Source organism: Miscanthus floridulus, chromosome 3, assembly GCF_019320115.1.
Source record: "Miscanthus floridulus cultivar M001 chromosome 3, ASM1932011v1, whole genome shotgun sequence".
NCBI lineage: Eukaryota > Viridiplantae > Streptophyta > Magnoliopsida > Poales > Poaceae > Miscanthus > Miscanthus floridulus.
In genome coordinates, this window is record NC_089582.1 from 44,500,965 (window position 1) to 44,514,241 (window position 13,277).

The 13,277-nt window shown below is 47.6% G+C and overlaps 1 protein-coding gene across 1 annotated transcript; it reads left to right on the forward strand.

Moving 5' to 3' along the window:
- The first annotated feature begins 9,916 nt into the window (after positions 1–9,916).
- On the forward strand, positions 9,917–11,972 carry LOC136545610 (uncharacterized). The gene is made up of 2 exons (XM_066537617.1): positions 9,917–10,093; positions 11,569–11,972. Exons 1-2 carry the CDS (start codon positions 9,988–9,990, stop codon positions 11,808–11,810), a joined length of 348 nt encoding a protein of 115 aa, XP_066393714.1. The 5' UTR covers positions 9,917–9,987; the 3' UTR covers positions 11,811–11,972.
- Positions 11,973–13,277: the final 1,305 nt, after the last annotated feature.

Sequence of the window (13,277 nt, forward strand, 5' to 3'; positions counted from 1 at the left end):
CGAATGGGGTTGAGCCTTGTTGAGCTCATTCAGCCCTGTGCTCGTGCCTCTCCTGGGGCATCCTTCACCTTTTATAGGTGAAGGAAAAGGCGCATGTTACAGTGAGAGAAAGAGAGAGAAAAGGAGAAAAGCGAGGGCAAAGAAGGCCTCTAAGGTCGCGGCGTCCTTCATCTCCTTTATGCGGGTCCCGTCGGTCCTGCAGATGATGATGGGGATGGCTCCATGTCACGGCCATGTTCGTCACTAGCGCCATACGCAGGCGTCGTCAATCAGCCACGGCGCTCCACTCCATTTCGGCGGGCGACGTGGTCAACAAGTACTCCTATCAGAAGGTGTACGGGGATTAGGCAGCACAACGCCGATACGCCGACACTGTTGGTGATGTGAGCCCCTAGGTATGGTCCGTCGTGGCCACAGGTTACGTCGAGACGTGCCCTCTTCCCTCCCGATGTCAGAAGTTTAACCCTGGGGTCGTACTCTTAGACTCGTAGTGGTTGGAGGCAGTATGGATCCCCGTTGGGCGAGACGGAACCCGCGCCCGAGGGGTCTGGCGAGACGGAGCCCGCGCCCTCGATGTCGGGCGAGAAGGAGCCCACGCCCGAGTCTGGCGAGATGGGGCCCACACCCTCGGTGTCGTACGAGACGGAGCCCGCGCCCTCGGTGTCAGGCGAGACGGAGCCCGCGCCCTCAGGGTCGGACGAGACCTTAAATATGTCTTGGACCATCCGGACGAATTAACGTTCGTGGCCGTTAACTTCCTTCCTCCGGGTATCCCTAATATCGATACCCGACAAACATATTCAAAGTGTGCAACATCCCCCGATCTACTTTTGCAATATTCATATGAAACAAATGCAACATACATCTGAAACGCTTGAAACATACACATGCAAAATATGGGAGGGGAAGGCTAGGCCGGTTGCCGTCGGGGGGGGGGGGGGGGGGGGAAGGGTGCCGTGTCAGGGTGGGGGAGAGCCGCCCACTCCACTGTAACATCGTCGCGCCACCTCCATGGATCTCGCCTGGGTGGGGGAGAGGGCCACCGGATCCGCGGGCGTTGGACGTTGCGGTGGGTGAGGACGCCGGGGTGGGGGAGGGGCACCGCCGGGGTGGGGGAGTGTGCACACCATGGTGGGTGAGGGCGCTGCCACCGGCCAGGGAGGCAGCTATGGCCGCAGGTCGGGGTGGGGCAGGGCGCGAGCACGGACAAGATAAGAATGGAGAGGAGGAGGCAAGGGCGAGCACGCGCGTGCAGGAGTGATCAGTGGGAGACGTTCGTCCGAATGGAGATTTGTTTTTTGTTTGGTGCACGCTCCTGGGGAGCCGCGTACAGACGTAGAGTCACGGACGGGCGTTCTAATAGGAGCACTATCGTTTGGGTATCATGCATACTTGTCTTTCACTGTCTTTAAATACTATATATACTTTTTTTACATACACTACACCAATTGTAGGTGCTGTTTGGATTTTTTTTCCAAGCGAGAAATTCCATTCCCATTATGACATAACGGAAATACAAGCATTCAGAGTTACAGGTGGACAGAAACTAAGATGAAAGACAGGTGCTGTTTGGATAGCCAACATGTTTCTTTGATACCGTAGGACAAAGCTATGGCGGGACAAATTCAACATATCGATTGAAAAATTCAAGCCTCACATTATCTTGCTTGCTTAGATGGTGGAACTAACACGTTGAGAATCGTGCCACGTTGCATCGATATAGTAGTTACAGCGAACGTTTATGGAAGAATTAGGACGCTGTCCTAGATTGACGACCTGTTGCCATATATAAATCATATATATGCCGGCCGGACTTGAATCCATATACTAGCATACTTTTATATATTATTATAACACCACCAAGATGATTTGTGGCTCGGGCACCATGGATCACCGACCCAGCAGCAGCAGGAACCCATGCCTTTCTCTGCTGCTCCTCGTCGCTGCTGTTCTCGTCCTCTCTGGTGCAGTCCATGGCATGACGGCGGATGGCAGCACGGGAATAGGCAATTGATCGATCCACCGCTGCTCTCTACAGTATATCTCTACAAATTGCTCCCAGTTTTTTTCTGACAAAAGTTTAATTTGCATCGACATGCATGTATCCAATTCTTCGTTGCCGGATGCATGCGCGCAGCTGCAGGCACTAACGAGGCGCAGCAGGCCGACAGCGGGAACGGCAGCGGCGACTGCCACGGCCGCAACCACAGCCATAGCCACGGCCACCACGGCGGCGGCGGCGGCGGGAAAGACAAGCCGGGGACGCCGGCCGCCGCCTCCAACCCTTGGGTCATCTCGGCAGAGGCAGCACCGCGGCCTCAAGTAGTGTCGGGGCTCACGGCAGCCACCGGCGTCATCGTCCTCGTCACTGGAGCCGCCGTTTATTTCTTGGTCGCTTGCAACTTACTAGTTTAGTCCTACAATGTATCTCTATTACGATTGTACTACTCATTGACAAAGATGAATTTTGCAAGGAATATAATGCTGTCTTCGATCCAACAGCCTGGCAAACTTTTTGATTTCAGTTGACCAACATCGTTCCTTCAATCTTGGTCGGACGGCTGTGATAATTTCTTTTTCTTTATCTCTCAGCAAGCAATTGTAATCCTTTTTCTCTCCTACACACAGGACACGTACAGTTCGTTTCACTGAAATTTGGCTTATGCTGATGCTTATCCTGATCTGTTGTGAAAGAAAAATACAGTTCGTTTGCTGAAAAGTACTGGTGAAGTAGTGCCGCAAAACAGGACGAGTGTTGACAGGCTCAACCCCTGCATCACCCCCACCACTGCCTCTGAGCTATGCGCTCAACATGTATTGAGAGCAAAATTAAAAGTGACTAGTATAGTATAGTACACGTGCTAACGCCATGGCTTCATTTCAGGTTTGCACATAAAAACAACCAAACAGCGATATTTTTCTTACAAAGGGGGGAGAATGATGTTTGATCATGCTGAACCAGTCAACATTGTTATTCAAACATTAAGATTCTTAGAGAAAGTGAGAAATTAAACACCTTAATTGATGGCAAGACATTCGAATTTGATAAGTTCACATTCGAATTTGGAATATAACACAAAGAACATTAAAATTGGGCCAGCTAAAATTGGCCAGGCTGGAGGATACGGCCCAGTAAAAACTACAAACCGGCCCAGAACACCTTGCATCCGGCCCAGGCCAATTTAAGCACTATTCACTAGTTCGCGGTGGCCGCTCGCGCCCTGCTCGTCGTGACGGCCGTCGTTCTCCTGTGATGATTATCTGCTCACCTGCATTATTTACTCGACTCGTCTGCATACGTGTACATATCTCTGCACAACACCTAGCATAGCCAGAGATAACCTTTGGTGAGATTGATGGTAGATGGATACATACATGCATGGATTCTTCTACGTGTTGCACATCTCTCACTCTTTAGCATTGGAAATTGGAACGGAACTGCTCTTATTTGAACGTCTACGGCATGTTCCTCTTCCTACCATCTGGCCATTCATTCTTATCCACTCGTCCAAGGCTCGGTTCCACATTTCCTATCTTATTTTCTACTTCTGGTCTTCACTATGGGCACCCTCGCTTTTCACATCTTCCTTGTTCTCCTCTCACAGCAAGCCAAGCGGACAACACAACGAGCTCGGCTATGCTTGGCATCTCAAGATGAAGCAATTCCTCATGGTGAAGCTTGGAGGTGAGCATTGTGACAAGGGTGGGCAGCACCGGTGCCAGCGAGCTCTAGCCCACAGGCCGAGCCTCGCGCCCCACTGACTTCGAGACTAGCCCCTCCCCCCCCCCCCCCCCCCCCCCCCCCCTCTTGGATGGATCTCTATTGCTGCGTTGGAGGAGCATGAGGCTCTGATGCATTTGTGGGCAAGGAGCAAGAGGCAGAGTAGTGGTGCGCTAGTGAGCGGAGGGCGATGGGCGTGTGGCCAGGGCTGGAGCTCCTCGCCAAGATCTGTTTCAGCGGATCCTTCATTCTTGTCTATGTTGCAATATATGATTGTTTATGTTGCATTGATATTTTTGGAGCCGTTGCATTGACTCATTCGGGATGTTGCACTGCAAAATAAGCGGATTTTGATATGTTTCTATTCAAGCTGCATTTTTGGGATGTTGCGGCAATTATACCTATATATATGTCCCAACAATAAGTTGGTCTTGTTGCAATGACTTTTTTCTACATGTCGCTGGTTTGTTTGGTCGAGGTCGAGAGCGAGATGGAGATAGACATGTGTTTCTCTATGTTGTAGTTGCAAGTTTTTCGATGGTGCAACAAGCGACCTAGTTTTTTTGTTAAACATTCTCTATTGTGTTGCTGCAGGTTTTCTCTAGTTGTTTCATAAGATGATTTAAGATATTGCAACAACTATGTTTTAATGTTGCAGCAGGTTTTCTCTAGTTGTTTCGTAAGATGATTCAAGATGTTGCAATAACTTGTTTTAATGTTGCAGCCATATCTCTCTCCCTTTCCTTCTCTGCCAAGTTCGGGTGGTGCAGCATGAGGTTGTATGTTGGTGCACGGGTTGTGCCCCACTGAACGTGGGTGCTCCACCGTGGTCGAGCGAGGCGAGCGCATGGAATATGATGGGAAAGAAAGACGGGTGCGCGGCATGGTAAGCGTGCGAGCAGAGATATAATTTATTTTAATCATGGAGGCCGGTGGGTCAACCCAGCGTCTCATATTTATTTACGGGTGCTAGTAGTTCCAAAATTGGAAAAAGAAAGACATCGTCTTATTCTCCTATATTTCACGGATGGAAAGATATAAAGGCCAGCTGGACCGGTGTTCAGTCGAACACACCAAAATCGTGCCACGTTGCATCGATATAGTAGTTGCAGTGAGCGTTTATGGAAGAATTAGGACTCTGTCGTAGCCTACAAGTTGGCCGTGTGATGGAAGTTTTGGACGCGTGGCTTCCATCCAGAGCTGAGCCTACACGGAGGAGCCTGTGCAACAGGGAGACTGCACCCTTTTTTTTTTCCCAAAATCTTGCATGCATGGATATATATAGTTGCAGCGAGCGTTTATATGGAAAAAAGAGGACCTGTTGCCATAATCAGATGCCGGACAGAGACTTATAACTCTGAATCGATTCCTTATGCTAGCATGCGTTGTAGTATATATTATTACACCACCAAGATGATTTTGTAGCCGAGACATCCATCCATCCGGCACCATGGATCACCGACACCGACCCAGCAGGAACCCATGGCTTTCTATGCTGCTCCTCGTCGCTGTTGTTCTCTTTCTGTCTTGTGCAGTCCCTGCCACGGCTGATGGCAGCAGCACCAGCACGGGAATAGGCAAGTGCTCGACCGACCGCTGCTCTCTCGCCTAATCCCTGCCTGTTTCTTTTTTTTTCTGACTAAAGTTTGCATGCGCGCGGCTGCAGGCACTAACGAGGCGCAGCAGGCCGACAGCGGGAACGGCGGCGACTCCCACGGCCGCAACCACAGCCACAGCCACAGCCACGGCCACCACGGCGGCGGCAGCGGCGGGAAAGACAAGCCGGGGACGCCGGCCGCATCCTCCAACAACAACCCTTGGGTCCTGTCGGCAGGGGCAGCACCGGGGCCTCAAGTAGTGTCCGGGTTCACGGCAGCCACCGGCGTCATCGTCCTCATCACTGGAGCCGTCGTTTCTTGGTCGCTTGCAACTTATTAGTTTCGTTTTTACTTATAATTAATACTCGTATAATGTTCGTATCTTGATTACGCTTGCAACTTATAATGTTTAGTTTATACGTATAATACTCGTATAATGTTCGTATCTCGACTAAGATTGTACTCACTTTCCCATTGACAAAGGTGAATTTTGCAAGGCGGAATATATAATGCTGTCTTCGATCCAACATTCTGGCAAACTATTTGATTTCAGTTGGCGAACACCGTTCCTTCAATCTTGGTCGGACGGCTGTGATATTTTCCTGGTCTTTGTTATCTCTCAAGCAAGCAATTGTAATCCTTTTCTCTCCTATATACATTATGACAGCAAAAAGTGATTGAGAAGTTCAATTTCAAATTTGGAAATTAAACATTAATGAGCAAAAAGCATTGGAATTGGGCCGAAAAGACGAGTTTCAGGAAAAACCGAACAGGCCACTTTGGAAACTAGCCTAGATCAGTTTGGAAATCAGCCCACAGGCCAAAACACTATTCTGCACAGATCCCGCCAAAACAGCCTAGATCCCGTTCCTCAGTTGACCGAGTTAGACGCCCTCGTCTGATCCGCCATCGCCGGCGCGACCGAGCTTCGCCCTCCCCGCGTCCCCCCCCCCCCCCCCCCCCCCCTAGATGCACTTCCCAGATCCCACGCCCGCTGGCTGCCAGGCCTAGGCTGCCGCCATCGCGGAGACCCTCCTGCCATCCCCTCCTCCTGCAGAATCAACATCCAGGGCTTGCGGCAGCACAGGACCAAACCTCTTGCCTCCGTTCTCTCCTCCATTTGGAGGGATCATAGCAGCTTCCTCATGAAGAACGCGTTTCAGCCGCCCATATGCTTCAAGTGATTGAGATGCTACGAAGGATGCCATTTGACTGATATTGTGTAGCTCATGGTACCTCTGTAGGCTATCGGAATAGTCATACATGGCGCTCTTCATTATAGGAGGAAATCCACGCTTGCCCCCCCTCGTCCACCTTTCCAAAACACAGCAGTCTGGAAGCTTGTGTTCTCCTCGACGACCCAATACAAAGAAGATGTGTGAGCATGGGGTTCCAAGGGACTGTAACTTTAGACAAGAACAAGAAATTTCCTTCAGCTTGCGTTCAACAATGCATATCTCACATTTCACATAGTATTGTTTGTCTCCTTTATCAACCCATCCAACAATATACTCAACAATATCATAGCCATCTACAGTCTCAATCCAATAACACTTGTCGGCTGCTTTTACGCTGTACTGCACATCAGTAAAATAAACATTTGGTGTGAACAAATTCGCAGCCTCTTTCTCAATAGTTGAAGCATCTGGTGGTAAGCATGGCTTAGAACTTGCTTGAAAGTCCAGATACACTTCATTACTGTGCAACTTTGAAAGACAGTGGTTAACGTGTTGTATCAGCTCTAACAGTGTCATTTTCCGATCTAGATTAAACTGAATCCTAGAGTGTAGGCTCTCACTATGCTGGTTGCTCCTCAGTCCTAAGTAGCACTTACCAGCATGATACGCCGCACACCAGATTTCCCTCATCTCATACATCTGGTACAGCCACGAGTCCTTATCTGTAACTTTCTCCTTTGCCAAGAATGCTATCAATTTCCTCTCAATCTTTTCTATGGAGCAACGATCATAAAGAAAACCCCTAACCTTATCCTTTAGATCCTGGGTGTGAAGATTACGTGCAATGCACACCTCAATATGCCATACGCATAGCCTATGCGATAAATTCGGCCACACAATACTGATTGCTTTCTGCATAGCACGGTCTCCATCGGTGATCACAGAAACCGGATGCCTCTGAATCATGGCATCACAGAATGACCTAAGCAGCCACACATATGACTCAGTATCCTTGTGAGAAAGAATTCCACAGGCAAAAAGAACCGTGCTTTTATGGTGATTCACCCCAACAAAGGAACAAGGGTCAGGTTGTATCGATTCGTTTTGTACGTGCCATCAAACACGACGACATCACCAAACGCTCTATAATACATCTGACATTGAAAGTCACACCAGAGCAGTCCCGTCAGGTGCCCTCTACGTTTCGATTCTGTCATGTAACTGATGATTGTTCGAGCATCACCACCAGAAAGTGTCTCCGCCTTGTTGCGATGGCAGAAATTGTAAAGGTCCCTTGATGTAAATCCAACCTTATCAGACCCACCGCACCGCCTAACCATAATATCCATTATCTGGTGTTTGCGGATCCCAGAAATCTGCAGCTGCACAATCTATGATTTCTGATCATCGCTGATTCTTCTATGTGAACGCAGAAAGCAAGCAAGGTCTGGTTCCGTCATCGGATGGTTGTGCTCGTCGATGAAATCCTTCACATACCACTGCTCTGTGTTCGGATCCTGTGCAATCACAAGTTGAGCACGGCATCCACAACGAGTGATATTCCGCGACCTCCGCTTCTTGATCTCCCTCCTCACCTCCTTCTCTACGCAGAAACCTTCACAGCTGCAAACAAACTTCCGAAGGGTCCTCGAGGCTGGCCTCCGCTTCTTTCGAGGTTTCATCATGTGATCGGATTACAGGGGAGTTGGTACCTCGAGGCTGGCCTCGGACTGGAGGGCGACGAGGGCACACGGGAATCCGGCGGACATGACGAAGGCGGTGACGGAGGCGACCACCGCAGCCCTCGCGCTGGGGGCGGGGGCAGCGGCGCGGCTGGGCCGCCGTCGCGACGAGGCTCCGGCGGTGGCTAGAGGGAGGGAGAGAGCAGGGCAGCGGTCGCTAGGGTAAGAGCAGGGCAGTGCGGGCGATGGCAGGCCGGCGCGGCGCCGTGTGAGGGCGGCGGCGGCGGTGGCGGCTTTGGTGAACGCGACAGCGCGTGCAGGGTCGGGGCGTCGGGCGACGCCGAGTGCGAGGGCGAGTCGGGACGACGGCGTCGGGCGCGGATCGGGGAGGGGGCGCGGCGAGTAGTGATAGGCACGTGAAATGACCAACATACCCTTTATGATGATAATTAATATTTTATGGAGGCAATGGGAGGCAACGCGAATTATAAGGTTCGATCAAGGCCATTTAAGCTCAACAAAGATAGCTGAACTGCCTAACGAGCGGTTTGTCCCGTAGTAACGTATTTGGTACCATGAATAAGTAAAAATTATGTACATAGATTTTGTTACGCACTTAGATATGCATTATGTCCAAATACATAATAAAAGCTATATATCTAGAAAAGCTAGAATGACTTACACTTTCAAACAGAGAGAATACAATTCTACGTTTGAGATTAGTCAAACTTTCTCAAATCGTTTGACCTATTTTATAGGTAAAAATATCAGTACTTATGTCTCTATGTAGGTTTACTATAAAAATATATTTCATAACTAATCTAATGATGCTTATTTGATATAGATGATTTTAGTACTTTTTTTGAATAGAGGTGATCAACTTATCGAGAAATGTGAATTGCATTCTTTTGGGACAGGGGGACTACTCCCTCGTACCCAAATCCTTTGCTTCCCTTGCCTTGTAGAAAATTCTAGCATCTTCCTCCTACCATCTATTTCCCTTGCTTTATATTTATTTTGAATTCTATCTCAGTTGTATCCGATTGCCTATACATTTTGGTGTTTGTTAATAATGTCCTGAAGTGATTCGGTTGCTAAAAGTACAGCGGCAGCACATAGAAGTGTCCCAGCGTGTTGCCGTTGTTCCCCGTAGTCAAGAAGACAAATGCATTCCCTTCTTGCTCTATGTTACTCACTATATCCAAATACCAGTATCCGAGGTAAATCTAAAAAAATAGTAGTCTACAAGAACAGAAGAGCAAAAAGAAAGGCATGCATGATCTGTTCTAAACATCTCCACGGGCTTACATATCGAAATTGGCCCGCTTGCATTGGATAGGTCCGGTCTCTTCACATAAGATTCAAACCAGTCTGCCTTGAACATATAAAAAAAAACACTAAGTAAAGTTGTTCTGTACTATTGTATTGTATCCATAAACAACCGGGCCTACATATCACATTTGAAATGTGCATTATGCTTTTATTACAAAATCTAAGCTACATGGTACATACAGCAAGCAAACCCATTGAATACCCCCTACTGCTGTCTTTTTTATAACATTTGGCGACTAAAAATCAAGGAAGACATTCGTTAGTGCTTGCTTTTACAAAGTTATAAACAAGCAAACAAAGGGATAGACAGTGAGGTTGGTGTGACGACCAGCACCAGAAATGGAGGGACCACGTGGAAAGGAATGAGGAACCTATTCTATATCCCTTTCAAGGGGGCTTTTTAAGGCAACGGTGGAGAGCTTGAGTGGCAGTTCGTGGTCTGGGTTTGCTGCTCTGTTTTCTTCAGAGCAGCAGCCATGGAGAGGATGAAGAAACCATGCCTTGGCGTCACCCTGCTTCTCTTCTTGCTCCTGGTGTCTGCTGCCCATGGAGCTCAGCTTGCAGATGCCAAGGACGTAGCAGGTATGCGATTTTTGCTCGTCCTCAGGCTAAAAACTCGGGGCTGTATTTAGTTTGTCTTCCATGTATTGTATTACTTTTGTTTCTACAGCACTGCCACTAGCTTTCTGTGATTCAGTTCATTTAGGCCAAAAAAAAACTTGAATTGGAACCCCAAAAGGCTGGTTTGAATTGAACTCCAGAAAGGTGGTTTGAATTGAACCCCAGAAAGGTGGTTTGAATTGAATCCTAGAAAATTGGTTTGAATTGAACTCCCAGAATGCTGAAACTGTGGAAACACAAGAAAGATATAGTTCTAAAGACACAATGTCCTGCTCACTCTTAATGCTTTTAGGATAGCGTTTTCAGTTCTTGAGGAGTGCGTACAAAGCATGGTTGGCCTAGGAATGTAGCAGCATAACCTTGTAAATTAAGGCACATATGTTTAGCTGATTTTTTTAGATAAGCTATGTTTAGCTGATAAAATAAATATACTTGTATGCTAGGACACCATCATGCCCCCACATCTTTTGGCCAATTGCTTGCAACTAGCTAAGGATATATATAGACGCACATATGCTTTTTGTTTATCACAGTGAAATGATTGGTTTTATGAAAGAACAAGTAGTATGAAATGCGGATGCAGTCTTGTGGAGGAGAACTGTTGTGTTGTAAATTACTCCGTAATATGCTGCTGCAGAACTTTGGCGCAAAGGCATCTATGGTATCAGTTGTAATATGATAGGTTAACATGTTTCAAACTTCAAAAACTTCTATTGCATAGGTATATCCCCCCCCCCCCCCCCCCCCCCGTGTTTGCATTTCTATGCTGTAATGCCTGTCTAATGAAATCTGGATACCAAGTTAAAAGAAAGTGAGTCAACACCTGATATGTTGATCACTTAAAATAATTTTATACCCTCTTTAGAAACTAGAAATACAAAAGGAATTTAACAGACAACATATAGTCTTTTCTCACAATCAAACAAAAGTAGTTCCAATTGAGGCCTAAACCTTATGACTCTGAAGAAGATTTGTGCAACTCTGAAGAGAAAATATATATGAAACAAAAACAAACATATCTTGGACTCTGCTGAGGTCTCCAGACCCCAAATGCAGATCGGAGGCCCCTTCTCTATCACAGATGCTCTGTCGGTCTGCCCTGTCCATGTGTGGTGAAAGATATGATTCCCTGCATTCCAGGATGCACAACCCACACGTTAATTAAGGATACTTATTCCTTCCTGGTGCCCGCCAATGGCATAAGAAAGCGATCCGGCACCAATACTTTATTCACTGCACACACCGCATCATTGTACTAGTACTCCAAAGTCCAAACAACAAAAGCTATAATATAGCTTGCTACCTGATGACCTGATCAATCCACACAAAAAAACAGTTAAAAATTCTTGAAGAAAGAATCCACTTTGATGGTTTCCAGGACCTGTGAACAGAATCATCTCAATTAACAACATTTACCGCTGAAATGATGTGTGCAGCTGCAGCAGGTGACGGCGAGAGGGCCACGGTAAGGACAGGGCATGGGCACGGCTACAGCAGCCACAGCGGCGGGCACCCGAACGGCGGCACGCCGGAACAGGGTGGCACGGGGATTGTCGATCCACGTAACAACAATGCTAGGAGCCACCACCGCAATGGCGCGGCGAGATGGGCTCTTGGCTACTCTTCTTGGCTCATCTGCACACTCGTTGGAGGAGTTGTTGTGATGCTTCTTGTATGAGATACGTACTAGCTAGGAGATGAGGTGTGATGCTTGTATGTAAAAATTGAAATGTCTCTTCTTTCCTCGAACCTTTTTTTTCCTGTAAAAAAATATGGTATTGTTCAAATGTCGTCTGGAGGGAGAGAGATATATACACCATGTGGGGTGTGAAGTTGGTGAGTTTTTTTACCCCAAAATTTTTCGCATTTTCCCTTTTCATGTATGTAGCTTTAGCGGCTTGCTGTGATATGGTATGGTATTTGAGTTACCATGTCAGTTTCAGGTTTTAGATTTGGGTTGTTGTATGTTATTTTGCCTTACTTGTGCAACCGTATTACTATGCTATATAGTAGATCTAATGAAATATGTGGTTGGAGAACTGTACCTAATAAATTATGCTTGTGAGGATGGAACATCGAAGCGATCCTAAGAACATTCGGCAATATTTAGAGCCTGTTAGCTTTGGAGCCTAAGAAAGTTGTCTAAGCCAGGCAACAATCTCAGGCATTGGATTTTTGTTGCCTGTGCAGACACACTTCTCAGTGCAGCAACCAAACAAGCCCTTAGGCCCTCCACAATGTACAGCTTAAGTAGTGCTAAAAGAAGAGAGAGATTGTTCAAGAGTGACTCCACACACTGCAACGACCGGTGCCAACGCTAGCCAAATGCGGAGCGGAGCAAGTAGCTGCTCCGGTTCCATCTTCGTGCCATCTATTAAAGAAGTATATTTTTACTGCTGGTCCCAACTTGCAATGGCATGCCTGATGAGCTGAAGTACATTGATTTGACTACTACACTGGCCTGCTGTACCTTTTTAAGCGATGCTTGCAATGCTTACACGCTGTGGAATTTCAAAGCCATGCCAAATACCAGTCATGGGACCCGCTTTTTTCTTTAGCACCGCTCCGCCATTGTGGAGGGCCTTAGACTTGGTAATTTGGGCACCGCTTGCCATGGCCCAAGGCCTGGCCTAAAAATAATAGATAGGCAACTGGTTAGGAGGCCAAAAGCAAATCAGGCTTAGCCAGAGCTCAGGTTGAAGCATATATTTTTTTTCTCATTTCTTTTACTCTGGTCGGAAATAGGCCTCGACGTCCATAACCTGGCCTGGTCTGGCTCGAGAAACAGAGCCGCAAAAGATAGCACGTGGGGGGCCATGCCTGTAAGCATGCAACCCCCGTGGCTTCGGTGGCTGCCCTGTCGCTTGGTTCAAAGGCAAACTAGCCATTAGCTCCAACGGTCGACTAAGCGTTTCTGCGGTGCCTCTCTTGTGGACCCCCTGATAAATCTGGTGGGTCCCAGACTCTCTCAGGTGGATTACACTGAGAGTTTGGTGCAACGTATTATCTAGTGTAGTGACTCCCTAGGCTAGGAACTGAAAATAGTACAAGTCACAAGGGTTGCAAGTGATTCAAATCTGGCAACTCCAGTGTGTTCCAACATGAACACTTTCACCTTAGGAACTGAGTTTACTTTTCAAAAACA